Below are 26,887 nucleotides of genomic sequence, written 5' to 3'. Positions count from 1 at the left end.
TAAAAATCGGATGATTTATACGTTATGCTTGTCATTTGGGGACTGCCTCAGCAAAATTATTATTGAAAAATAAGAAAGGGACATACTAAGACAAAAAACATAACTTGCTAGGGTTGGCCAAAGAAGTAATTCTGGTTCAAGGGTGAGCATATCTGAGCGTCGTATTTTACTTTTTTGTATTATACTTGAGTCCACATGGCGCTCAACTAGCGCAATTTGTAACTGAATATATGCGAGTAATGAGCATTGTGCACAGCAACATTGTGATAACCTATGACTACATTTAGTACTGACGCTGATTTAATTCTGACGAATTTCACTGGCATTTAATGTCAAATTGTCGAACTGATGCTTAAACTACAAACTATAGTCTACTTTGCGCTTTCGCTCAAAAAGATTTACTAGAGTGAACTCTAGTTTTACCAATTTCAGAGGCTGAAGCAGACGCTAATTGCAGAAACCGCAAGTGACACAATGAAATCTACGAAAACAAAATAAATTACGTCATGCATATTCGCGCGTTTACCTTCCAAGTTCCAAGGCCAATGGCAGGAATCTTGTAGCCTGATGAAAGCGTCACGAGGGGAATCTTGCTCGTCATGTTTGCGTGCGTGCGTTAAAATACTGAAGGACCTGTCAACACGGTAGAAAGTAATCAGATAAGGCGCATATTCACACATAGCACGCACAGCCAAGGCCGATTATGAGCGCATGTAACGCGAACATCGAGGTTCTTTACTGCGAGTGAAAAGCCTCGAGCGATTATGATCGAAACATTTTGACGTTATCCTTTGAAGCAATGGTTGAAAAATATATGGTACCTCAGGGCCACTACGTTGTCTTCCTATGTCCCTTGGTAGCAACGCAGCAAGAAAAGTCTTCAAGCTGATCAAACCGCCAGCCCGCCGAGCCCGCCAGCAATTGCGCTGCGACGGCAACAGATGCGAGAGCACATGGCGAGAGAGGCAAGCCGATGGGACCGGAGGCGTGGTTGGCCGGCTGGTTCAGCCAACCGTTCAGCCAGCAGTTGGTAGTGTTGTTTGCTAGTTCGCTATTTTATTTTATTTCTTTGTCTCGCGCAGGCTTCTCGCTACACTGTACTACTTCTCGCCATATGTCTTCGCAGTGCGCACTCTCGATGGGCCAGATAAGCTAGGGAAAAAATCGACTTGCTCTAGCTCACATCCCTAGGCAAGGGCCCCGTGGACCGTGGGCTCCGCGCAAGAAGCAAGGCCCATCCAAGAAGCGCCAAGGATCTATTTTGGAAACGCAGAGAAAGCAGCGAAAGCAACTGAACTGCACTGGAAATTAGTGGCTTGAAGTATGCCGTAGATTAATTACCCACATTTATCTTACCTGCTGTGGGTCAAGAAGAAAAAAATATCAGTTGATTAAATGCGTGCCGTGCGATGGAATCCTTTTTAGAAAATGTTCTGAAGGGCCCTTGCAAGACCCAGGCTGACTACTACGAGGTGCTTGGATGTGATGAACTTTCTACGGTATGTTCTCATTGCATTTATCGGGGCGATTGCGCAGCTCTGTGCCTTGTATAAGGCCATGTAGAAGCCACTTTATCGACTTGAGATAGTGTCTGCGCCACTGGCTTGCCCTGAGAGCAAAGTGCTAGCAGTCGATAAGCGTTCGAGGTCACGGAGACAATCAACAAGTGTCTGATCTCGGAAACTTCCGTGGCTTCTGTGCATTTTGCCCGCCAAAGTTTTGTTTGAACCCACGTATTTGCATGTATGGTGTGCGCGAAATCTGACCAACTTGCATGAAACGTCATTATTTGTGGAATTATTTTACAAACGAATGCCTCGGTGCGCGAAACTATTTCGAATGTAATGAAAAAATCGTCACATAGAGAATATTCATGCATATTATACTTGTCGCTTTGATTTATGTGATATCACTAACACAAATTTCTTTTTACGTCTGCATCATATGTGGTCATGGGTAACTGGTTGCTCTGCTCTCAGGCAGAGGGATAGTAAGTATAGTAATAACTGGTTTACAGAAGGACAGCCGATGTATTCGGAACACTTTCTCCGTGGGCACCTGAACTGCACCGTAAAGGAAAGGACGGTGGGAGTGAAAGCTTAAAGAAAGTTGCCGTAGTGGAGGCGTTACGAGGGTATTGACATCACATTGAAACACATATTGAAAGCAGTTGTCTTTTTATAGGGCCAATAATTAGGTGCATCATTTCTATGTATTTGGTTCAAAATGACAAGTTCAATATTTTGGCATTGCACATGAATAGAAATTTTCCTCAGTGCATTCCAATATTGATCATATGCATTCTATTGCACTTTTGTATAGCTGTTTCTATATATATATATATATATATGTACAGGGTCTTGAATATTTGGGGGCTGGGATTTAAAAAATTCCTATGCAAAATCTACTACCCCATTCGAGCTGAAATAACGTTCACAAAGTAGCAAAATATCGTCTACGTTATCTGATAAGTGATTCAACATCGGTACCTGCCTAGATTTTCCGAAATCGAGAAAAAACTGCTCTCGGTGGCGTGCACAATTTTCGCAGAAGAGAGTCGAAAAGCTATTTTGCTATGGTGCGTCATCTGTCGGGCAGCGAGGCAAGCGCACCAACAGCTGGGATGGAGCTTGTCTCACCGCTCGAAAGATGACGTATCATGTCAAAATAGCTTTTCGAATCTCTTTTGCGAAAATTGTGCACGCCACCGAGAGCAGTTTTTTCTCGATTTCGGGAAATCTAGGCAAGTACCGATGTTAAATCACTTATCAGATAACGTAGACTATATTTTGCTACTTTGTGAACGTTATTTCAGCTCGAATGGGGCAGTAGATTTTGCATAGGAATTTTTTAAATCCCAGCCCCCAAATATTCAAGACCCTGTATATAAAATAAATAAAATATTGGGTATGGTACCCGATTAATGCTGATTTAATTTGCAGGATGAGCAACTTCTTTGTGAATATAAGGTGAAAGCCCTCAAGTTCCATCCTGATAAGAACCCGGGCAACCCAGAAGCAGGTAGGGACTTAGGGTGCTAATTTTTTTGTAAATTTGTATATTCTGTGGTGGGTCAGTGATTAAGGCTTTATATGCAGCTAAATATAAGATTACAGGTTGAATTTGCTACTCTTAACGATTACATTTTGATGAAAACAAGATGTGTAAATATGCTTTTGTGTACGTACAGCATGCCATATGTCCATGGGATCCATAATAAGAAATCGTTGAACATTTGAAAAGCTGTAACTCCTTAAACCTAAGAAGATATGAAAAAAAAGAAAAGAATTGACTTACTTATGTATTCTTTACAGATGTTCCTTAACCAAATTATCATAAAACCAAACATTCAATTGACAAGACATATTAAAACAAATATGTAGTGTGTCAATTGTCAATGAGACCTGTAGTGGTGACTCAGTGGCTACGCCACATTACTATAATTTGCATTAGTAAGTTGCAGGTTCCATTCCTAGCTATAGTTGCATTTCAAAGGAGGCTAAAAACAGGTATGTTTGTTTAGTGAAGTTATGGTGCACATTAAATGCTGTCATCAATCGTCAGCATAACACTGCAGGGCAAAGGCTTCACCCTTATCTCTTGAGTCAACCGAGTCCTCTGCCAGTTGTATCCACATAATGCCTACAGACATCCTGATCTCATTCACCCACCCAAGTTTCTGTTGCCCCCTGCTGCACTTGTCTTCTTCTTTAATCTAGTCTTTTACCCTTAGCAACCATTGCTTATCTTGCCTTTGCGTTACGTGACCTGTCCATGCCCATTTCGTCCTCATGGTTTTGACTAGAGTGTCAGTAACTGTCATTTGTGCCCTGACCGCTTTGCATGCTTCCTGTTTCTTAACGCTACACATACTTTTTTCTATACTATAGCTCTCTGCAATGCCCTCAATTTAACTTAAGTTAAACCATTTCTGTTAGCCTCCATGTTTCTGCTCGATACGTTAGTACTGAGAAGAACAGTGGAGGATTGAAATTAATCCAGGGCATTCCGTTATGCCGTACTACATAAACATTTGCTCCCTTGGCCTTGGCAAGTAACATTCAAGAATTAATTGTCAGCAAAGCTAGACATTGTGTAACATGTGACCCCTGTAGATTTACCCACATGTACAAGAAATCAATCCATTGAATTTTATGTTTGGGTTTTCACTTTCTGGTAAAAGTAAATGAGGGCATTGTTAATAACTGTTGTCCTTTTGCCTTTGTTCTCGTTTTCTGGATTGGAGAGATACATACTTCAGGAGTGCTTGTGTAGCATATGTGCTGGCTGCCAACAGTTTTGAGTTTATGTAATGGATGTGGCAATTGCAGAGCGAATGGCTAGAAAGCTGCATCCAAATGAAGGTATGGTTAAAGGTGTAGTTAGTTTGCTTTCTAATAACAAAGCAAACCGGAATGATTTAAAAAAAAAAAAAAAAAGGAAGGCAGCGGCTGCTCCTTGAAAAGTAGCAGTCACTATGGCAAGAATGTGCAGTAGCATGGGAACCAATGCAGCTGTTGCCATGTGAAATATTAATTTTAATGGTCGTAGCATGTGCAGCCTGATTTAAGTGCAGAATGCTGCACTGTTGTTTTTCATATTTTGTATAGGTAGAGTTCATGTTTTCCAGCAGTGAAAGCTTATTCTGCCTTGTCAAAACCAGCTCAAGAATTCCAAAGGATTCAAGATGCACGAGACGTACTGCTGGATCCCGAAAAGAGAAAGAAATATGATAAATGGAGGAAGTCCGGGCTCAGCATGCCATTTCAGCAGTATGTCAACCTTAATGTGACGGTAAGTTTTTAATGCTATGGATCAAACAGTAGTTTGTTCTTGAGACTGTATATTAAATTTATGTTTCGAAAACCTTCTAGAGCTCTCACAACACAGAAGTGGGCTTGTAATACACAGAAGACATTTTAAAATGAGTGGGTCAAACACAGTCTTGTACTAGCAGATGGACTAGATTTTTTTTTTCCTTGTGGGCTCTCAAGTAGGACAAAACTTGAAGGGCTCCTCAAAACATCTTTGCAGGTTTTGTCACATGTTCAGTTATTCAACATAATCCTTGGCATCCGTTACATCCATGTGGCCTCTGGTTCACGATTGAAAATGAAACACCATTCTCACCTAGTTTTCTTGCATGAAACTAGGGCTCCTTCACAAGAGCATTTGCAAAAAAAAGGATAATATATGAAGGTGCAACATGATGGTATATAATTGTTCAAGCATAGCATTTCTCACTGCTGGCCAGTACAGGGCATCGAAGGTGCACTTTTCCAGTTAAAAAAGACCATTGGAACCAATTGGAATCTCTATGGGTACCAATTGGACTCAATGGGTTCCTCTTGGAATTTTCTTTCCAAATGGGCAGTCTAATGGGTTCCAATTGGAATTCCCATTCCATCTGGAACCCATTAAGAAGTCCATTTGGAAGTCATATTCCAAATGGATAGTTCAGTTGGTTTCATTTGGAATTCTAGAATTTTAATTGGTTCCAGTTGGATAGGCCAATTGGATCTGCTACCTGTGCAAACTCTATAGAGTGCCATTTGCACATAATTATAGTACTAATAAGTTCATTTTCCAAATGAAAACTCAGTTCGACGAATCTTTGCCAACTGCATAGCCCAATGGGTCTTACCAATTGAGTCCAATTTGTCTGTCCAACTGCACTGAGTGCATCCATGGGAACATTCGCATATTCATAAAGAAAGCAAACACAATATTCTGTTCATAATAACAACTATCAGCAGCTTAACCTGTTGAACTAAATTCATCATCTGCGCTATTGCTGCAAACAAAATGAAATAAAATAACTGCACTCAAATGGCAAGAGTCACTGGCCCCAGCATGAAAGTAGGATGAGTGGTGTATATAAGCAGGAGCAGAAGTGTGCTTGTTGGATGTGTGTAGTGATCTCGTGTCATATATGTGCAACTGTATATTAATCTTGTGTGAGATGTATGCTTGCCTGTACTCCTTCATTTCCATCAAGCATGTAATTATCAGTCTTCACATGCATAGTAAAGATGCAAATCGTCAGTCAGTTTTTCTTTTGTCCCAATCGGTATGCCAAATTGGACCCATTGCACGCAGTTGGTGTGACCCATTGGATCCAATTGTGTGCAGTTGGTCTCACACATTCGCTGTAATGTGTTAAGTGTCCGAAAGCACAATTGGTTCTAGTTAGAAAACCAAATGGTTTTCCAATTGGTTCCAGTGGTCTTTTTTGACAGGCCTTGAATCACTGAAGAAATTGAAGTGCCCTGATGCTTTGAATCACCCCTTGAGAATGGAAAATTTGCTCATTCATTGAGTAGAGTACTTTGCCATAAATATTTTAGCCAGGTTGTGCATTTATAAGTGCCATGTCACACTCTGAAATGAAGTTCAAAAGTAAATTCTCCATTTCTCATAATGGTTTTTACAGCACTTGCTGTAGAAGGGACTTTGTGTGTAGTTAACGATGTTGCCCTTGGCACAGTATTTAGAAACTAAAAAAATTGCCCACGATTACGTTACTTCCTAATGCAAAATTTGAGCGCAGCTCATCAGCTGTTTCACCTTTTTGATAGATTGAGGCAAGATTTCGAGCAAGACACGTATGTACAATTTTTTTTTTTTATTTTTCACACGTATTCCTTCAAGAAACACTCCACTAACAGTTCTTCGCTGTCATGAAAGAAGCTTTCTGGTCGGAGAAATGAAGAGAGCAATTGAGTTATCAGGAGGTTGCGGGAAGCAGCGCGTTATCTGTTACGCGGCAAACAGATAGCAGCGACTGACTAATGCCGTTGACACCGCTAGCGAGTGAAGCGAGTGAGAACGGGATACACGCAACTGGAGAGCACCCTCGCAGCCACGCAGGAAAATGAAGGACCCCCTCCTCTTTCTGCACGGCGGCGGCGGCAGCGCGGCATCAATTAGTCGCTGCTAGCGCTGCCTCTGGCGATCCCCCCCTCCTTCTTCCTTTCCTCGTGTTCTCCGGGAATTCCTGCCCCCATTGTTCGCGGCTAAGTGTAACCCCCCCCCGCCTCTTCCTGCAAGGCTCCAGGTGCGGAAGCACCGTCTCGAACTAGGGGGCTGAAAGGGGGGCGGAACTGGTTACGAGGCCGGCTGACGCTAAACCCAGGAACGGGCGCCAAAGAGCTGCGCTCTAAAAACGTATTTTTTTTCCTGCTGGACAAGGAGAACGTTGCTTACGGAGCTATGAGCCATAAGGGTGTGTTTGGGCACAGGTGAGCTTGCAAGTGGATGGGATGTACATACATATAAAAGAAATTGGGAGGGGGGGGGGAGGGGTGCGGAGGGGGAGTCTCCTTTGTTTCCCAAAAAAAGCAAATAGCTTTTCAATCTGTTTTATTAGTTATGGAGCAGCTGCCATGCAGTATTAGCACCTGTACTTTTCTGTGCGGCTGCTGCCATGGCTGTTGTTGCTATTCCTGAATGTGGCAGTTGTACCAGTCACCAAATGTGTATGTGGCAGTTGCACCAGTCACCAAATGTTCATTACAAAATAAAATAATTGTTCCACTAGCAGCGAGCAATCTTCATAACACTCTGCAGGGAGTGCAAAATTTACTGTATGTATACACATTTTTTTCATATCCCAGTTTACAATATTGTTGAACAGTTTTGCTATGGTAACAATCACAAAAATAGTTTTAAGCATGCATTTGTATATATCTGTATTGCCACTTGGCATTAAAGATAAAAAAGAGTGGAGGAAAAGACAAACGGAACAGAAAACATCCATCCACATTTTTTATTCCTTGTTTTATTTGTTGTGTTGTTCTGTTGCACCGTAGCTTTGCAGACGCATTATTTTGTGTCCCAAATGGAAGCTTCGAGACTTACCTGTAAATCTGATTTTGGCTGAGAGTTGTAGTTTGTTCATTCCGAAGTTCTAAGCTTGTAGTTGATATCATGTATACTTTTTTGGGTCAGCCTGTTACAAACAGTATACAAGTTTCCTAAAGCTGAGGTTCCAATGAACAATTTTAGTTGGGCTGTCATGTCCCTAGATAAATGCCATGATGTGGGCGTTGTCATTCAGGTGTATTTGCTGTGCTTAAAATTGGATGCTATGGAGAAAACAGTGTATCTGTAGCTCAAGGTACAGGGGCGATGGAAAGAAATGCGAGCAAAGCAGAGCCTAGGTGCTTCGTTATGCGCATTTCTTTTTATCACGCTTTTACTTCAGCGGTAGCAGAACTGCACTAGATTTGTCCGTGGTGCATTCCAGGGCGCCTCTAATGCCATTTTCTTAACACTAGGTAAAAGAAGGATGAAATGAAATTCGAACCGTGAAGAGCGTAAGCATCGCAATGTTCGCGTTTCTTTCCATCGTGATAGTACATATGGTCCTGTGGCATGCACAGTCTGTATTTTTCCTCATTCAAGTGCTCCATTTTTGGAGGGAACCACTATAAGCGATACACTGCAGTTGTAGCTTCACCTAATGCCACATGTGGCATTAGCTTATCAACTTTTGCAGAACCACTGCAGGCAATGAAATGTGAGCTACTAGATCTTTTCACTCCAGCCATCAGACCTCATGTGTTGGAATCTGTAGAACTTATTTGCATCAGGTTGCAAAGGGAAAAGTTTTTCGATCTAATTTATATGGCTGTGGAGCAGCTGCCATGTAGCATTAGCACCTGCGCTCTTGTGTGCTGCTGCTGTCATTGCTGTTCCTAGATGTGGTGGCTATACTAGGATTGTCATGGGCAGTGGTGGCCAAATGTTCATTATGTATGAAATAATATCATTATTCAACTAGCTGCAGACAGCCTCCATAACACTATGCATGGCACACAATTTTTTGTATCTAAACACTTTTTTTTCTATATCCCAGTTGCTTCAAGTGCGTAGGTGCAGAAAAAAGATTTTAATGGCCGAGGTTCTGCTATATGTCTGTTGCACTTGTCATTAAGGCCTGAGGAAATTTGAAAAGTCTAGTTTGTAAAAGTAACGTTGAAATAATCCTTTAACGCCTAGTGTCACAAAATATAAACATACTGTTTGCATGCCATTTACTCATTATATTGCATGTAGCCTGCATGCAACACTTGATGCCATCATGTTATTAGTAGCCAATGCTTTCCTATCAGAACGTTTGGCAGCAGTGTGAAGAAAAAGGGAACGCAAATGTGCGACTTTCAGCCATCATTCAACAACTCCTTGTCTTTAATTTTACACAGGACTGTAAAGAAGCCAAAAAAGAACAAAATAAAGCCTGGGGTATTTTTCGGAGATACCCAACATATGAAAATCTGACAGTTTTTAAAAAAGCAAGAGCCAAAGCTCGATATATTCGTCGTAATGCCGAAAAAAAATCATGGCAGAAGTATGTTACATCTATAAACAGCTCCACAACATCAAAAAAAATGTGGGAACAAATTCATAAACTAAATGGCAGCTTCTCCCCATTCACAATTCCAATCCTCACAGCTCCTAATACACAGACAAGCATCGAAGAACAAGCTAATATATTAGGTGTGCATTTCCACAAAATTTCGAGTTCTGCACACTATACAAAAACATTCTTAAAGTACAAGGACAGGATTGTAAAATATAGGCTTCCTACGAGGGGCAGCACGAACACACCTTACAATAGGTTGATTACGCTGCAAGAACTGAAAGATGTTCTCGCTTGCGGTAAAAAAACTGCACCTGGTCCTGATGAGATTCATTATGAGATGCTCGCCCATCTATCAGAAGCATCTGTAGAAGCGCTTCTAAAGTTTTTTAACAAAATCTGGGTACTAGCTAAAATACCGGAGACTTGGAAAAGAGCCATAATTGTGCCGTTCCTAAAACCCGGCAAGCCGCCGACCTGTCCTGGGAGTTACAGGCCTATAGCCCTAACTAGTTGTTTAGCAAAATCTTTTGAAAGTATTTTAAACACTAGATTAACCTTTATTTTAGAATCAAGTAAACTTCTTAATATTCATCAGTGCAGTTTTAAGAAAGGATGCTCAACTACGGACCACCTAGTACGCCTCGAAAACACTGTCCGCGAGGCGTTTATACATAGACAGCATTGTCTCGCTGTTTTCTTCGATCTAGAAAAGGCATATGACACAACTTGAAGATTCGGCATCCTACGTGATCTAGCAGCTTTGGGCATCCGTGGTCGAATGCTCAGCGTTTTAAAAGACTTTCTTTCACATCGTTCATTCCAAGTGCGCCTCGGTACCACCTTGTCAAGAAGCTTCATTCAGGAGAATGGGGTACCTCAGGGGTGCATTCTAAGCACAACGCTTTTTGTTGTAAAAATGAATTCCATTACCAATGAAATCCCAAATTCCATTATGTGTTCACTCTACGTAGATGACCTCCAGATAGCCTACACCTCTTCCAATATATCAACGTGTGAGAGACAAATACAAATAACAATAAATAAACTAGTGGCATGGGCCGACAAAAATGGGTTTCAGTTTTCCCCCCAAAAGACGGTGGCAGTTATGTTTTCACTCAAACGGGGTATTCAGAACAACCCTGTCTTGCACTTAAATAGAACCGAATTACCATTAAAAGAAGAGCACAAATTCCTAGGCATTACTTTCGATAAAAAACTCACATTTCTACCTCACATAAACACACTAAAAAAGAAAGCCTCAAAATCGCTTAACATACTGAAAGTTCTTTCGCGGAAACATTGGGGTTCCGACAGGGCATGTCTTTTACATGTATACCGTTCTGTTGTACGCTCCCGCGTGGACTATGGGAGTATAGTGTACGGTTCAGCTAGGCCTTCATATCTAAAAAAACTGGACCCTGTACATAACTTAGGTCTACGCCTTGCATGCGGTGCATACAGAACATCCCCTATAAGCAGCCTGTATGTAGAAACAAATGAGCCTTCACTGGAAGACAGACGAATAGCCATCACATGTGCTTACATTCTAAGAATAAGGTCACAGGAAAAACACCTCTGCTATCCAGTTGTCACAACTTGCCCCTCTCGATTAATTTTCACAAATAAACCCAAAGCAACAAGACCACTGATCATGCGATTCGAAGACATGTGCAGTAAACTGCAGATCCTGGACACCTTGCCTGATGTCGCACAAAACAACAGCCCTCTACCTCCATGGTACAGTCTTCCTGAAATCTGTGACCTCACTCTCACACAGTTTCCAAAAACCAAAACCCCACAAGAGCACATTATTCAGGAATTCCTAAACTTGCAGGAAAAGTACAAAAACTTCACAGACTTTTATACCGATGGATCTAAAACTGCTGTGTACACTGGAAGTGCAGTTGTGCAAGGAGATTCTGTGGAAATCATAAGACTTCCACACTGTGCGTCTATTTTCACTGCTGAATCCTACGCCATTTCTGTTGCCGTAGAGAAAATATTAAAAGAGAATGTCATAAACAGCATTATATTTACAGACTCTCTAAGTGTTCTCACAGCTCTAAATTCCAGAAATGCAGCTGCTCCTTTAATCGGAAACATAATACACAATATAACAACAGCCATAGCTCGAGGATACAACGTAAAATTCTGCTGGGTCCCGAGTCACGTGGGCATTAAAGGCAATGACAGAGCAGACACATGTGCTGCTGAAGCCCGCGACAAGCAAATAAAGAGTATAAGCATACCTTACAAAGACTGTACGAAACTTGTACATCTCAAATTAAAAGAAAAATGGCAGTCTGCCTGGGACAGTGAAGTGGGAAATAAACTACACTTAGTGAAGCCCATTTTGGGAGAATGGATGTCGTGCCGACATAAGGAGCGTTTTATAGAAGTGATCCTATGCCGTCTCCGCATTGGACACACGCACCTGACACACAATTTTTTGTTGAAAAAAGAAGAGAAACCACGATGCGAAAAATGCGGAGAGGAACTAACTATTAACCACATTTTATTCACATGCGCAAGTCTTGAAAGGATAAGAAAAAAATTTTTTGCAAAATTTTACAAAGAATACATTCCTTTTCACCCTAAACTGATTTTAGATGATGATGGACTTATTGATTTATCTTGTGTTTTTAGTTTCATAAGGGAAGCAAATGTTTTACACAAACTGTAGGAAAAAATGAAACATACGTCACTAAGAGAAACTGAAACCTTGTGCTAGGCACATCATGGTGTTGGCAGCTTTAGCGCCATTGGATCTAAAACAACCCAAGTTTTTAAAAGGAGATTTTTTAAACAAATGAGTTTTTAACACACTCATTTTCCCATTTCTTGCAAAACAAAACTTTCACCTTGCTCGTGGCGCATGATAGCCTTAGTTGCTTATGCGCCAAAAAACCCAACACAACAACAACATTGTCTTTAATTTTATGGCAGGTGTTGTGTGTAGGGGTGTGTGAATACTAAAATTTTCAAATACGAATGGAATATGAATATGGGGAAAAAATGCCTTGAATATGAAATTGAATATTGAATATCTGATCACCAAAAAGAAAAAAGAAACTAAAAATAAACATAGCAAACATTGTTCATCTTGTTTACTTGAGAATGCACATGGTATTTGCAAGAATTAAACTAGAATTGCACAGCAATGTATGTCTTACTGAAATATTCAATATAAATTTTATACAGGATTTCGAATACCGGTTTTTTATAGGGAACCCAAGCTGGAGTTTGCACCACGACGCCAGCGCTCGGTTTCTAGCGGAGCAGAGAGGAACTACAAAACCTACGCACAGCGCGTGCCACGGGCAGCCGCGCGTGTACGCGGAGCAGGAGAAGGAGAGTGAGGAGGAGGGTGGATGGTCGTATCCAGACGCGTGCAAAGCTGGCGCTCTTTGCCAGTGGGGTTCCTTATTTTTTCTTTTTTCAGTTCCCTGGCTGACAAAAAGGTTGGCTGGAAACGTGTTTTTTATCAGTACTTTCAAAAGTGAGAAATTATGATTAATTGAGTGCCGCGAACATTGTTTTCAAAAAGCGCTTGTTGGCAGGCTCAGACATAAAAAAAGAGAAAAAGAATTTGCTACTCAAAGGCGAAAGGCAGGTATCTTGAAGGACTTGAGGCGGCACCTCTTGGTCTCTGTCCATGTTGTTCAGAGAATGAAGGGTCCAGCCTTCTCGTGGAGAATAATTGATACGCGTGTACACAGCGACGAGTGCTCCAGGCGCCAGTTGGGGAGCTTTCTTTCCCTTTGTGACTGCTCACTTGGAAGGGGCCATTCAACTCTTTAGGGACAGACGTTTTAGGCGACCCCCCAGCAGGGTGAATGAAAGTAAACGTTGCCACCCATAATGACCCATTCTCTACAGCAGTGTGACGAATACACAGGATGCTACCGGCGCCGTGGTGCCTGTTTTTGGCGTGTTGTAGACGTGTTCCCTACAAAGGCACAAAGCATGCCCCTTTTGGTTCATGCCGACAGTGGCCAAGGGAAGTTCGCTTCTGCGGCGCTGCCATTCGAAATCAATGACTTATCTACCTTTAACAATGAGGGGTTCCTAACGACCTGGATCACTGACGAGAAGCCGAGGCATGCCATTTTGTGGCAGTTACCTCTCTTCACGAGACGAAGAGCAAGGAAATGCCCGGCGACTTTCCATCCATTCCTAGTTCAGTTATCTCCTCTAGCGAGTGCGCCATTTTGAGCTAGCGAAGCAGGATCGCGTATGAGGATAGAACGATTGACGTATATCTGTTTCTTGAGGCCGACTCGGTTTTGCGATGGCTGCTGTGGCACCGCCACTTACAAACAGAGGTGCGAGATACGAGCGGTACGAAATACAAAAAAAAAAAAAAATATCCGATAACCATCCCGTTATCGTTTCCATACAAGTTTTGCGAAAAAAGCGCACTGTCATTTTTTCATTCTAGTTCTTTTCTTTCTTTCTTTTTTTTTTTTTTTTGCTCCCTTTGTTGGAGCGCTTCAGCAGCCAGAATGCGGCCGGAGGAGAGAAACGACTGCACACGTGCACGCTAACATGTGCTGGAATGCAGCGCGGAGCAGAGCATCGCAGTAATTTTATCTGATGAACACTTGCACGATGGCTGTCTACATATGAGGGGAAACCCAAGTGAGAACGTTTTCTGCCAGTTTCAAGAAGTGGTTCGCTTTGCCACAGGAAAGCCTCCGCTACCTTTCTTGCAGTGCAACACAGTAGCAGTGGTCCCTCTTCACAAAATGTCCCCGTCGCATTTTTGAGGATGCTTGACCACACAGTAAACAAGGTCGAGCATTGTGGTGAAGCGTGCAGTGCGGTGAAACTGCGGTGTTCGAAAATTTTCAGTGTATTGGATAATTTTAGAATATTCATAAAATTTCAAATATCAATTTCTCAGATCGAATACAAATTGAATAACCAACATATTCAATTCGTGTTTGAAATTTCAAATGTTCACACACCCTTAGTTGTGTGGAAAATAGCAAGATGTTTATTTGGGGCCTTTGAGCTCGGAAAACCGCACAAAATGCGTCTAGCTACTGACTGTATCTTACTGATGACATACTAATTTCACAAATGTTGGTTTTTGAATGCAGGTACTTTAACAAGCATAATGTGCAGGTAATGAATTTTTTATATGCTCACAATTTGGCCATTAAAAAGTTGGGGAAAAAAGCATATCCTGAACGTTGGGTAAAAACCAACTCACGAAATAATATTTTTACTATATTTACTCGCCTAGAGGCAGCACCTGTTTATAATTTTGATTTGTTTTTTCAAAAAAGCTGTGAACATTTTAGAATGTGTTCGTTACACTAATATCCTGGTTGTGACGACCGTGTTTTATTGAAGGTGAAATTCAAAAGGCAGCTATGTGCTATGCAATGTCAGTGCATGAGCAGTCTCAATCTGGTGTCCATCGTTACGGCATCCCTCATAGCCGATATGTCGTTCTTAGATGCCGAGCCTTATAATTGACATTTTAACGACCAAAATAGCAGGTTTAGTGTGTGTCTGTTATGTTAGTAAATGCAGCTGGTGCAGAAAGTTAGTCATTGAAACGAACATTTTACTGGTATATTAAATGGAGCATTGAATTGTTTGAAACTAGCCCTACTTACTGTTTCACTTTTTTTTTTTTTTTTTCATCAGTCCCTGCATTGGGTCACCAAAAAGACTAAGGAGCCCATGCTAACGGAACGTGGGTACCAGGCATCTATGGAAACATGTATGCTATTTAGTTGCTGTTTTACTTTTTATTTTACACTGCATAACAAAGGTACAGAGAGTGTTATTATTGCTGTGATGCACTTTTGTTTCCAAAAGCGGATGCATGCGATTTTTAGGACTTCTTTAGATGTTTTTTTTTTATACTTCCAATCAGTATCCTTGGTGTGTGTGAGCTGATTTTTGAACAGATGTGAGCATTTTGCTATTTTTAACATGTCAGACATGTGTGATTAATGGGCAATGGACTTCCCACACCTTAGTGGTATCAAATGCCACTAAGGTGTGGGAAGTCTATTGCCCATTAATCACAAAGCAATCCCATATTGTCATTAACAAGGATGTGAAACAGGCTGTGTTTTTGGTTGCCCCTCAGCCACAGAAAGGCTAAAGAATAGGAAGGAAAGCTAAGCTGCGAGAAGCATTGATAGGAGTGCTCTTGTGAACTCATAATTTCATCATGATAATGGAATAGTGCAAGGTAAGCCTATGTTGTTTGCTTACAGGTGTCAGAACTGTGATAGGTGCACAGAAAATAGCTAGAAAAGAAAAATGTTTTCTGCTGTTGACATGGAACTCAGTGGGGAGCTTCTTACTCTTGTGTTTTTATGCGAAAGGAAAATTTTGTGCATGAACATTTTCTTTAGTGCAAGAAGTTACTCTGCATGGCCAGTTATACTGCCTTGCTATTTCTACCAGTTGGTCTATTGGTTGCAGCTACCAGCAAGTCTTGCTCACTGTCTGGAGTCAAAAAGGACCAAAGGCAGGCCATATTGCTGCCATCATTGTCATGAAAGAAACCAGAGTTAGCGAGGCCATGCTCATTCCATGTTTTTTAATGTCATAATGTCCCCTTGTACTTTTCCTGCATCAGTAAAAATGTTAGATGGAAGATTCACAGGCTTACCAACCAAATTAATGTTGGCCAAAGTGCTGCACATGTGTGCCACGGCGCTGGAGTGTTTGCAAGCCTCCGTGTTTAAAATATATGGGCTTCGAAGTGTGGATGTTGTGAAATAGCTGGTTTGTGCAAAGCAGCATTCCAGAGTAAATACTGTTGAGCTATCAATGGAGCATAAGTGGACAATTTTGTTAGCGGACCTTGTTGGCCATGGTGCAGCTATACCTAGAATATTTGGAAGCTGTAATTAAGGTGCAATGCAAAGAGACTGTCCATTTATGTATTATGTTCAAGTGTCAATGGGTGAACGCAGCTGAAATTCTTGATGCTGTGTTCACAGTCTATGAGGGTCATAGTGCTGCAGTAAACTTTATTATTTCTATAATAGAAAAACATATTTAGAGATGCGTGATTGAGTAGTAAAGTGCAATGTACGCAAAGGAAGATCCACTAAGGGAGCTGCAGACGGGAGCCATTAATGCTGTCTTGTCATACCCTTAAAGAGCTTAGTTGTGTCCCCAAAATTTCTTATTCATCCTCCTTCTTCCACAGCGACTGAAGTTTTGCTTCAAATTGCACACACATTGTCCAGCTTCTGAGAGGTAGATACCACTTTCATGAAACAAGCTAGCGATATAGGCATACAGAAACTGATGTAAGTTTTATCCACAAGAAAATAGTTTGTTCTTTATTGTCTGTAGTCAGCCTTTATCTGGAAGCAAATGAACCCTCACTATAAGATAGAAAAACATCACTCAAGTATGCATTTGTTCTTAGAATAAGGTCACAAACAGGGCACCTTTGCCATCACATAGTCACAACTTACCTTTCCAGTGTAATATTCAGCAACATGGCCATTGCTATTGCTGTTCGGAGAGATGTACTGCAACTGTGGTGTATTGAACACACTGCCTGATATTGCTCAAAGCCATGATCCGCTGCCCCCATGGTGCAGTCTTGCAACAGTGTGATTTCGCTCTTGCATAGTTCCAGTAAGAGGCTCCACCAAAATCTATTATGCACGAATATCCCGCTGAATCCGACGACCTCCGGCGCTGCATGGTTATACCCAAAAACAATACACACACAAGAGAATTAAACCAAGACGTTAACATAGATGATGCGCTCGCTACCAACTGCCTGTTTTTGTGGTACGAAGAAGAAGAAAGCTTCACAAAAACGTGGGGTTACAATATGAAGAAGAAGTAAACAAAAGATTCAGAAAAAATGCGAAGAAATTCAGAATGAAAAAATTTAATGAAAATAAAATGAAAATAAAATGAAAATAATGGCAAATTAGGTCTAACTTCTTGTCACATTGTCCAAACGGAGAAGTATCACCTCCTTGCTATTGAGCGCCACCGACGGAACACTCACGCATTCCCCTTCTTCCCTCGAAATCATCTTGAATGTTTCAATAATCTCTCTTTTAAAACTGTTTTTTGCACCTGCCAGCACCTTGGTTTCGATGAACCTTGGTACACAATGGGTGCCCCTCAAGTCCTGTTGATCGTCATCCGTTTTACAACGGGAGCAATGGGTCGCCAGGTTTCCTGGAGCAGACAATGCGGCACACGAATTTCTGTGTTCCCTTAGCCTTTCATTGATGCACCGGCCTGTTTGCCCCACATAGGCCTTCCCACATGTCAGGGGGATCTTGTGCAGCATTTGACAAAGTGTTCCCTGTGCAGTACTCCGCATCCTTCCTTAGTCTCTCTCGTTTCATTCACCTTTCTGCACATACTTTTTAACTTGTTTGGTGCGGACAGCACGACCCTAATTTCGAATCGGCTGGCTATCTTCTTAAGACTGTGTGATATGCCATGTACGTAGGGCAGGACAACAACCTGCCTTCTCTTTTCAGTCTCTTTATGTTCTCTTGATCGGGGTCGCATAATCTTCAACAGCTGAATCTTTTGTTTACTTCTTCATATTGTAACCCCACTTTTTTTGTGAAGCTTTCTTCTTCTTTGTACCCCAAAAACAGGCAGTTGGTAGCGAGCTCATCATCTGTGTTAATGTCTTGGTTTAATTCTCTTATGTGTGTATTGTTTTTGTGTATAACCATGCAACGCCGGAGGTCGTCAGTCCTATAGCCAACTAGCCCGCTCGCAAGTACTACTGATCCCGCTGAAGCTTGCATTGAAAGTGCTGTAGTGGAGAGAAATTGGGAAAAAAATTATACTTGTTTAGTGTGCATCAATATTTACAGCTGACTGTTATGCTGCCTTAGTAGCTGAGCTGTATAAAAAATAAATAAGGATCGAGCATTGAGAACAGTATTATCTATACAGATCTATCTTTATCTAACCAATCTAATATCTACACAGCATAATTGCTACACTACGCTCGAGAAATGCAGTCATACTATTACTGAGTGGTATAACACGATACTATAACAGGGATAACAACATAAGGACATAACAAAATTCTGTTGGGTGCCAAGCCACATAGTAATGGGTGGTAACGAGAGAGTGAAAATATGCACTGCTCAAGCTCGTAGCTAGGAAATGAGGAAAATAAACATTCTCTATAAAGGTGTAAACAGACTGAGTGCCGCTGGAACAAAGAGGGTTTATTGAGCAAATCATGGGAGTTCGTCCACTCTATGCAATGGTGATGCAGCTTCCGCGATGCTCAGTCGCTACCGATGGCAGCACTATTGCGACGCCCTTTACATCTTCCTTCTTCCAAGAGTGTTGCTCTCCTGACAACAGGACCTGCCAGGCGGTCTCGAAGTATGACTGCTTCTTCGCAACTGATTAGTAGGGGTGTGGAGACGTGGAAGCAGAATCGATGGTTCCTGTTCAGGAGGCGACGTCATGTTCTCCATCTCATGATCTGCAGGAGCATGGGCTTGACTGAACTCATTGGCGTCCCTGACCTCTTGACTAGATGGAGTCGCGTCTCTTGGGAACATTGTACACTGCACGTTTTCTCTGATGCGCTTCTTGTGCTGCCCATCCTCGGTGGTGATTATGTAATACAAGACCTCGGGACATCCACTGGGCCTGTAACTACTGCAGGGCTCCACGTTCTTAGACATCAGTCGTAGACGGTCACCTGGGAGCCCGTTGGCTAGTTGAGTAATTTGCGTGGTGATCGATTGTACTCTGCCTTTTGCTTGTTCCGCACTTTGAGAAGACTCATTACAACCTTGTTCGACACTGTCTTGGGCTTCATGTGACAAGATGGGACTGGAAGTAGAGTCCTTGTTTGTTGGCCTATTAGTCGCTGAACCGGTGATTCAAGTTGGTTATCTCTGGGTGTGTTACGTCAGTCTAACAGTGCGAGGCAGAAGCTGACCTTACTGCGGCAACACTTCACCAGCAGCTTCTTCGCTTCTCGGACAGCACATTCTGCCATGCCATTTGATCGTGGGTGATACGGGCTTGAAAATACTGGCTGAGTGTGCAGGCTCACCATGAAGTCTCTGAACTTCTTGCTGCTGAATGGGGCCCATTGTCACTGCACAGTCTCTGTGGTAGCCCATGTGCAGCAAATATATCTGTGCATGCCGAGATGACTGCTAAGCAGTGGTCAGACGCAACACTTTCTTTTAAAAAGAGTGAGTAGTAGTCTACCATGATAAGAAAGTCATGGCCTTCATGATGGAAAAGATCTGCTCCCAACACTTGCTAAGGTAAGGTAGGGACATTGTGGCTTAGCAGCGGCATTTTTACATTTTTTGCCTTGTTCTTCTAGCACACCAAACATGAACGGGCAAGTGGCGCAATTTCACTTGTTATATTGGGCCAAAACATGACTTCTCGTGCTCTTCATTTTCTTTTCGCCTGTGTGTGCTGCATGGAGCAGGTTTAAAACTTCCCTTCTTTTTGCCTTCGGTATGATGAGCTTGTTGCTACACAAGACCAACCCTTGCTCGACATGAATTTCCTCCCGGTAATTCCAGAACATCTTCAGTTCACCAGGCACTTCATCTTTCGCGACCGGCCAGGACATGCTGGCATAGTTGCTCATTTGCACCATTACTGGGTCATTGTCCGTTGCTTCAAGCATGGACCAGCTTTTCATCTGAGATTGGGAGGTATGTGAGGACATTCGCATAAAACTGCTCTTCTTCCTTGAGTGGAAGCCAGCTGGGAAAACGTGACAGAGCATCTGCTATTACTAACGTCTTTTCCAACTTGAATTGCACTGTAATTGTGTATCTCTGCAGTGCTAAGCACATGCGTTGAAGGCGAAGTGGGCATTCCGAAAGAAAATGACCTCGAGTGATCTGTGGTCTGACTCCACTGTGATGTCAGGCTGTCCAATGATATTGCAGCCGTGAATGATGGCCAATGTCTCTTTCTCAATTTGCGCATTTTTCTGTTGCGCGTCAGTGAGGGATCGGGACGAGTACGCAACTGGATGTCCGTCTTGCAATAAGACTGCTCCTACCCCGTGCTGGCTGGCATTCATGAACAATGTCACTGCCTTGCTTGACGTAAGCTAGAACTGGGGCTTCCATCAGTGCTTGTCGCAGTGTGTCAAAGCTCTTTTGTTGGTTGCCCGTCCATTCCCAAGCGACGTCCTTGCGCAACAGATCTCTCAGTAGAGCTGTAATCGACGACATGTTTGGAATAAACCTTGACACGAAGTTTACCATTCCCAAGAACATTTACAATGACTTGCAGTTCGTCGGAACAGGCACAGCCAGAATATCTTGCACATAATGGGGATCGACCGGAAGGCCTTGGGCTGTCAGAATATGACCTAGGTACTGCACTTTTTGCAGCAGGAAGCAGCATTTCTTCATGTTCAACTTCAGGTTCATGCGTCTGCGGCGTCTCAGCAAGTTGGTGACATTTGCGTCATGCTCCTCTTGCGTAGTGCCCCATATCAGAATGTCATCCATGAATAAGACCAGACTTTTTTAGCTGCTCCCGGCTGCGGCCATTCTCTGCAGACTAGCGCGTTGCCACGCGGGCGCTTCCGTAGGGACCGCGGGGCTGTGGTATCGGCGGCCGCGCCTGCACAGCAGCCACGTTTAGCTAGCCTTCAGGCGCTAGAGAACATTGCCAAAAATATTTTCACTGCACAATTGTGTTGGAGCAAGTTTATTTGCATTGCTGTAGAGTTAAAATCGACTTGTTATTTACGGGATTTAGTTTTACGTTCACATTAACTGTGCTGGTGCTCATCACACTGCTGCGCTAATAATGCCGTTTCGGTCCCTTACTGATGATAAAACGTTTGTGAACAATTGCAAACATTACTCTTGCGAATGACTCGCATATAATTCCACTTCCAATGCGCTGTTTTTCCTTCCTGCCAGCCATTTCGAACCTCAGCAGTTAGGCTGTGTTCTCGTTCACGTGGTGTGTGCCAGTCACATCAACAAATGGTCGATTTGTGTTCATCTGACTTGTCAAGCTAACGACAGGCAAATTTTGTTGCGCTTTATTTAAGAACACCACCTCATTAGGATCATTTCTTTTTATCCCTGGAACTTTATAGCACCTATCAAACTGTTACGCCTGCATGTCAAGCACAATACATATTTTTATATCCTGCATGTACCGGTGCAGACAAAAATAAACGAAGCACGTTTTCTTCTACTATTTTTGACGCGTTGCATAATTGAAACTGGCAGTCTTGGTATATGCGATTCGGTAGTAGATGCCAGTGCCCTTTCACTTGGACAATATTGTTTTCTTATCTCCAGCGCAGAAGGCGTGATTTTAATTTGAACTTAAATGCGTGCTCCATTTACTTGTGCCCGCACCTGTATATTCTCGTACATGCCAAAGAAACAGCAGCAAATAAATGCTATCTGGAGCAACACAACTCAGTTTTCATATGGTATATGAACTTAAGCACCCAAAATGGCATTGGCTGAGATACGCCGTAGTGGAGTGCTCCAAAAATTTATCGACTGCCTGGGGTTTTTTAACATGCGCTGACATTGCACACCACAGGCGCTTCAGATTCGTCTTCATCGAAGCGTGGCCGTCGCTTCTGTTATCGAATCTATGTCTTCAAATCAGCAGTCAAGAGTCCTAACCATAAAGTTACCGCTGGAGGGCACAACCCCGTTTCGTTATTTGTATTAAGCCTTGGAACAGATATTTACAAGGCAGCTAGCTCTCCAGAGTTTTGCAGCGACAAGACGAGTAGATGAGTATATTTGATTTAGAAGCTATCGGTGTGTGTTAAACCGTTGCTTAATCGTTTGGGCCAGGTCATAACACGTAATGAAATCGTGTTGCGTCTGAGGTAGATACTAACAGAAGAAAGCTACTGCGCTCAACGGGTTTGCACGCCGACTTCTCTCTTGAAATAAGGAAATAACAATAGGGAGTCCTGGTTGTTGTACTTAGATTTTCTCTAAGGAAAAAACGAGAACCAGAGACCAACCACTGCTGGCCGAAAAAGCATGTTTGCCTAAGCAAACTTCAGCACGAGGCTTGTTAAGCTGGTTAAATCTGAAAAAATCTACATCCTCGTGCACAAAATCAAAAAGTAAGAAAAAAAAAAGTGCAATGCTCACATTTAAAGGGCAGCCCCTGCCCCCCGCCCCCAAAAATTCGCCACTGCTGCGCATAAACAGCGATTTATAGTTCGTAACCTGCTTGGTAGACTACCTTCGTATATTGCGTCACCGAGGAAACAGCGCGCTTCATATCGCTGTAGTACTGTCTAGCGAGTACTGTAGAGAGTAGGAGCATGTGAGCCTGCATGTGAGGGTAAAAAAATCTGGTCTATAGACACCTGTGCAATCCCTCCAAAACTTTGCATGGCGTGCTGGAACACTTTCGGAGCTGTGGAAATGTCGAAGGGCATTCGCAAGAATCTATACCGGCCATGGGTGTGCTCATTGTACACAAGTACGAGCTCTTGCGATCCAAACTTATTTGCCAAAATTCAGACGAAGCGTCTAGAGCCGAGAAGAACTTTGCGTTACTCAAGCCTGGCGTGTTTAGTACATCCATCAAAACTGGCATAGGATACTGTTCGCAAAACAAATCTACCTGTGAAGTTTGTGGCGAGATGCTTTTAGCCCACCTACTTTAGCTATAAGTGCGCGCGCCCACTTATAGCCTGCTCTATATTTTCTCACACATAACCATACTGACAGCCCTTTCCCAGTTCTTGATTGTTATAAAAGAAATGCTGGCATGACACCTGCCTGTGCTTCTGCCATGCCTCGTCAACTTTATTTTGAGCGACGCATGGGCAGCGTGAGTGCATTTCCATTCTGTGCATTTATATTTCATCGTGGTATTACGCATCAGTTGGTGAAAACTCAGTACAACCCCTTTCTCGTTGCCTCTTCTGTACCCTTTTTCTGCTTTCCACCTTACTCTTTCCCTTTTCTGCCACCACCCTACTCACTCTTCAGCCACATCTTCATACTCCCGAGGTAAAGAATTAGAATCATTGTTGCCCTCTTGCACATTCCTCTGCTTTTGCCACAGTTTTCACAACAGACATCCTCCGGCTTCTTGTAACACCTTCACATTGTGCATTCTTCAGTCCTTGTCATCACATCTCCATACTCCCGAGGTAAAGAATTAGAATCATTGTTGCCCTCTTGCACATTCCTCTGCTTTTGTCACAGTTTTCACAACAGACATCCTCCGGCTTCTTGTAACACCTTCACATTGTGCATTCTTCAGTCCTTGTTATACATCCTCCTTCCTGTGGCAGCCACCTTCCAATTGCATATTCCCCTGCTCTCGCCATACCTCACAAGCTGTCTGCAGCACTATGAAATGTAAGGACGACCTCGGCAATCCAGGATGGCATGCACTGTATTTATTGTGCTCATACTCTCTCATGCCACCGTTGGCAGTAGGAGCTTAGGACCGCAGTCACATTTTGCACGCCACCCTGATTGGCTGAGATCACCCTTAGCTTTTGTAATGCTGCGAACAGCTTGTGGAATGCTGTAAGCCAGCCATTGCCTGTCACGCTCTTTCTTCTTCTTCTCTAAATGTGGAGAGGGAATTTCTATCTTTCTGCCATCTGTTAGCTGTGGCAGGTGGTCAGCTACACCAATTGCTTTGACAACAACACCAACAACAATGTTGACAACATGCAATCCAGCAATGGGCGCTTAAAAGCTGTGCTTCAAAATATGTAAAATGTTTATACACTAGAGAGTGCACTCCCACAAGATGGCTTCCGCACATCTTTGTGCAAAACTTTGGAGAAGCCATCTTGCTGGAGTGCACTTTCTTGAGGGGAAGCTTCCTTGCCAGTGAGGAAAAGACAGGGCACTATTGCGCTTTAGTTGGCGCACGTGCTCACTCGTTACATGTCACGCATTGTCTCTGAAAGATGGCATGTATATGCAAAGTGCACCTGTTCATTAACTTTCGGTTTAAAATTCCAGCTGGGGCTGTATTTTCAACTTTTGTGGTGTCACAACACACATTATCATGGTGCATCTAGTGGGCCAGATATCAATGCTGTGCACATAGCCTGCTGTGTACGGAAACACATCTGCTAGCTGTGCCTTCTTGTAGAGTTGGTAACAGCTATGTTGCAGAAGGGACTACCTTGCTGAGCACCTACGAAACACTCTGAGAAGGATTAAAAGTAAAATGAGAAAAAGTATACATGTGCATACACGCACATAGAGAGAAGAGAGAGAGAGCAAGCAATAAAGAAACAGCAAAAAAATATATATATATCACAGCAATGTCGATTTCAAGTAGGATACTGTGAGCTTGTTTCTTACTTCATCTTCAGCTCACTTCCTGCACAGTGCAATAAATGCTGTATTTGCAATCTCGTTTTGCAAGGCTGTTTTATTGGTTTTTTTTTTTTGTGTGTGTGTGTGTGTGTGCGTGCGTGCGTGTGTGTAAAATATAGATGGACACTCTTGGCATCCTCACATATCTTTCTTTAGCACCACTTCTGTTATGACAAACTTCTGATAAGACTAACAAATTTTCTGGTCTCTTAAAGTTCGTCTTGAAAGCGAGTCTGCTTTAATGAATCGTACTTTCTTTTTTTCGAATGTTAGATACTTCGTTGTTTGTTGCAGGCATGGACAGTTCGGGCAGTTTCCTGTCAAGCTGGAGGAGCAAGGAACCTGCCGATGAGCTGCTGAGGAAATTCAGAAATTATGAGATCTGATTTTATGTTGCAGGCCAAGTTGTGCTTCCCTACAGTAAAGATTACCGTTCCTATGTGTATGTGTATTATGTTTGCCACAATATAAAAAAAATAAAGGCCTTGACACTTATTCATAGGCTGAAAGTTAACTGGAGAGCAACAGCTAGCACGTCTCAATTTTGACCTGCTGGTTTGCTTGTATAGACACCAAGAAGCCCAGTGTAGTAAGGGCTCACTGGTGCTGAACAGACTTTGTTTATTGGCTGCAACCTTAGGTAAACTTACGTTCCTGTTAACTTGAACACACTACGCTGAGCAACCAAGGCATCGCAAGGCCCTTGTCTCCGTGAGTGTAATTGGCAAGTTTTTTCGCATTAAGAGACTGGAAGACTTGGGAACAGTAGAGTCGGTGGCATACTCGCCGACAATAAAATTCCAAGTGTTCTATAACCCTTTTTTTCTTTTTTTTTTTTTATTTGTGTACACACAAGTGCTGCTAAGCTTACAGCTCATCTGTGCAAAATTGCTACACAATGTGCAGCAGGAGACGTAAATGAGAAATTTAGCAGTGGTGCCACCTTGTGACTGGTAGCGCGATGCCCTCTTTGCTCTTTATGCTTCTCCTACGGTGTTCTTTCCACTCCTCTAACGGCACCCGCTGCACCATGTCATGAGGTAGGGTGATTAAGGCATACATCTGAATGTACAGTTTTTGCCAAAAGTATACGGCCGAAGGTGTTTGCTTCAACCCTGTAACGAGGCTCCTGGAAGCAATGCTGGAATATGTAGGCAAGCTAGAAATGAGTAAGGACAAGATTTCTGATCTATGAGATTTTGAACGCCGGAGATGTGCAACGAGCCCCGTTAAGCGGGTTAGAAGCAAAACCCTTGGGCCGTATTTTTTTGACAGACATGTCGTCAGTTCAAATTTCTATTGCAAACTAGCCTTGACTAGCTGAAGCATGCCAAATGAGAAGTGAAATGGCATGACACCACCCGAATCGCTGCACGAAGAGTGGTTGTGCCACAACTCTCATACGAAGGAGGGGAAATCTGGTGACACGTGGAGGTCTGCTGTGCATACTTTTGGCCCACTCACTGCTCCACTTCTACGTGTACCATCAAGTGTTGACAGCGGCAGACAAATTTTTGTGTAATGGGTCTAGTAATGCTCTTGCAGTAATACAGCCCTGTGAGGAGACTTGTTGCCCAAGAAGGGGGGGCCACAGATGGTGCCACAATTTTCACAAAGATGAGTACTGTAATAGCTGAAATTGTTACATAACATTGCACTGCAAGTTAAAAACATGTTCAGAACAAAGAAATATTGTACAAGATTACTATATCTAAGCTATCGGAGCTAGAATGCAGATGGACATAGCAGTGAAAAGGTGTTGCATTGTTACAGGCTAATTAATAAATTGCTTTCACAATACCTTTTTCAGCATTTTGATCACATGAAACTCTGGCATGGCTGCCATTTCCTTTCAAATCTTTTATATACACAGACAGACTGTCGTTTAGTGCCAGATGGCACGGTGTGCAGCAACACTGGCAAAAGAACACTGGCAAGTATTTATGAAGGGATCGAGCATAAAAGGCTGGTCATACTAGCCCATAAGGCTTTAATCTCGCTTATGTGAATGGGGAGTGAAAGACTGAATGTTCAACCTGCGTTTCACTGAACATGAATATGGACAGGAGTTCTGTGCATCCAGCACAAGAGCAGGCGTTTTGAGTCTGCCAAAGTAGAAAATATGGCTCATATTATATCTTGACATGGAAACACGAAAGGCTAGAAAGCTTTTCAC

At 42.6% G+C, this 26,887-nt stretch overlaps 2 protein-coding genes across 8 annotated transcripts in view; one reads left to right on the top strand and one right to left on the bottom strand.

Moving 5' to 3' along the window:
* The window catches only part of LOC146202409 (aldo-keto reductase family 1 member B1-like), a 59,520-nt gene extending 58,417 nt beyond the window's left edge, over positions 1-1,103 (bottom strand). The window contains exons 1-2 of one of the 2 annotated variants that reach the window (XM_084588159.1): positions 822-1,103; positions 527-633 (exon numbers count right to left, since the gene is read on the bottom strand). In XM_084588159.1, the coding sequence (XP_084444285.1) occupies positions 527-601 (75 nt within the window). In that variant the 5' untranslated portion in view covers positions 602-633; positions 822-1,103. The remainder of the gene's footprint in view (positions 1-526; positions 634-821) is intronic. The other variant, XM_084588158.1, reaches the window with a different exon arrangement.
* A 96-nt stretch (positions 1,104-1,199) lies between these two features.
* LOC146202408 (J domain-containing protein-like) lies at positions 1,200-25,208 on the top strand. 6 transcript variants are annotated; one of them, XM_084588161.1, is made up of 6 exons: positions 1,200-1,499; positions 2,943-3,021; positions 4,664-4,794; positions 6,579-6,605; positions 15,029-15,104; positions 15,821-17,066. In XM_084588161.1, the coding sequence occupies exons 1-6, from the start codon at positions 1,410-1,412 to the stop codon at positions 15,895-15,897; spliced, it is 480 nt and encodes a 159-aa protein (XP_084444287.1). In that variant the 5' UTR covers positions 1,200-1,409; the 3' UTR covers positions 15,898-17,066. The 6 variants fall into 6 exon arrangements, with proteins under 6 accessions (XP_084444287.1, XP_084444290.1, XP_084444291.1 ...); XM_084588164.1 differs by lacking the exon at positions 15,821-17,066 and adding an exon at positions 25,006-25,208 and having other exon boundaries at positions 1,204-1,499; positions 15,029-15,077; XM_084588160.1 differs by lacking the exon at positions 15,821-17,066 and adding an exon at positions 25,006-25,208 and having other exon boundaries at positions 1,206-1,499.
* The last annotated feature ends 1,679 nt before the right edge of the window (positions 25,209-26,887 follow it).

Source organism: Amblyomma maculatum, chromosome 1 (genome assembly GCF_055883805.1).
Source record: "Amblyomma maculatum isolate TAMU_Amacu chromosome 1, ASM5588380v1, whole genome shotgun sequence".
NCBI classification, from domain to species: Eukaryota; Metazoa; Arthropoda; class Arachnida; order Ixodida; family Ixodidae; genus Amblyomma; species Amblyomma maculatum.
Note: the sequence above shows the minus strand (reverse complement) of the source record. Positions and strands in the feature narration are given on the sequence as shown.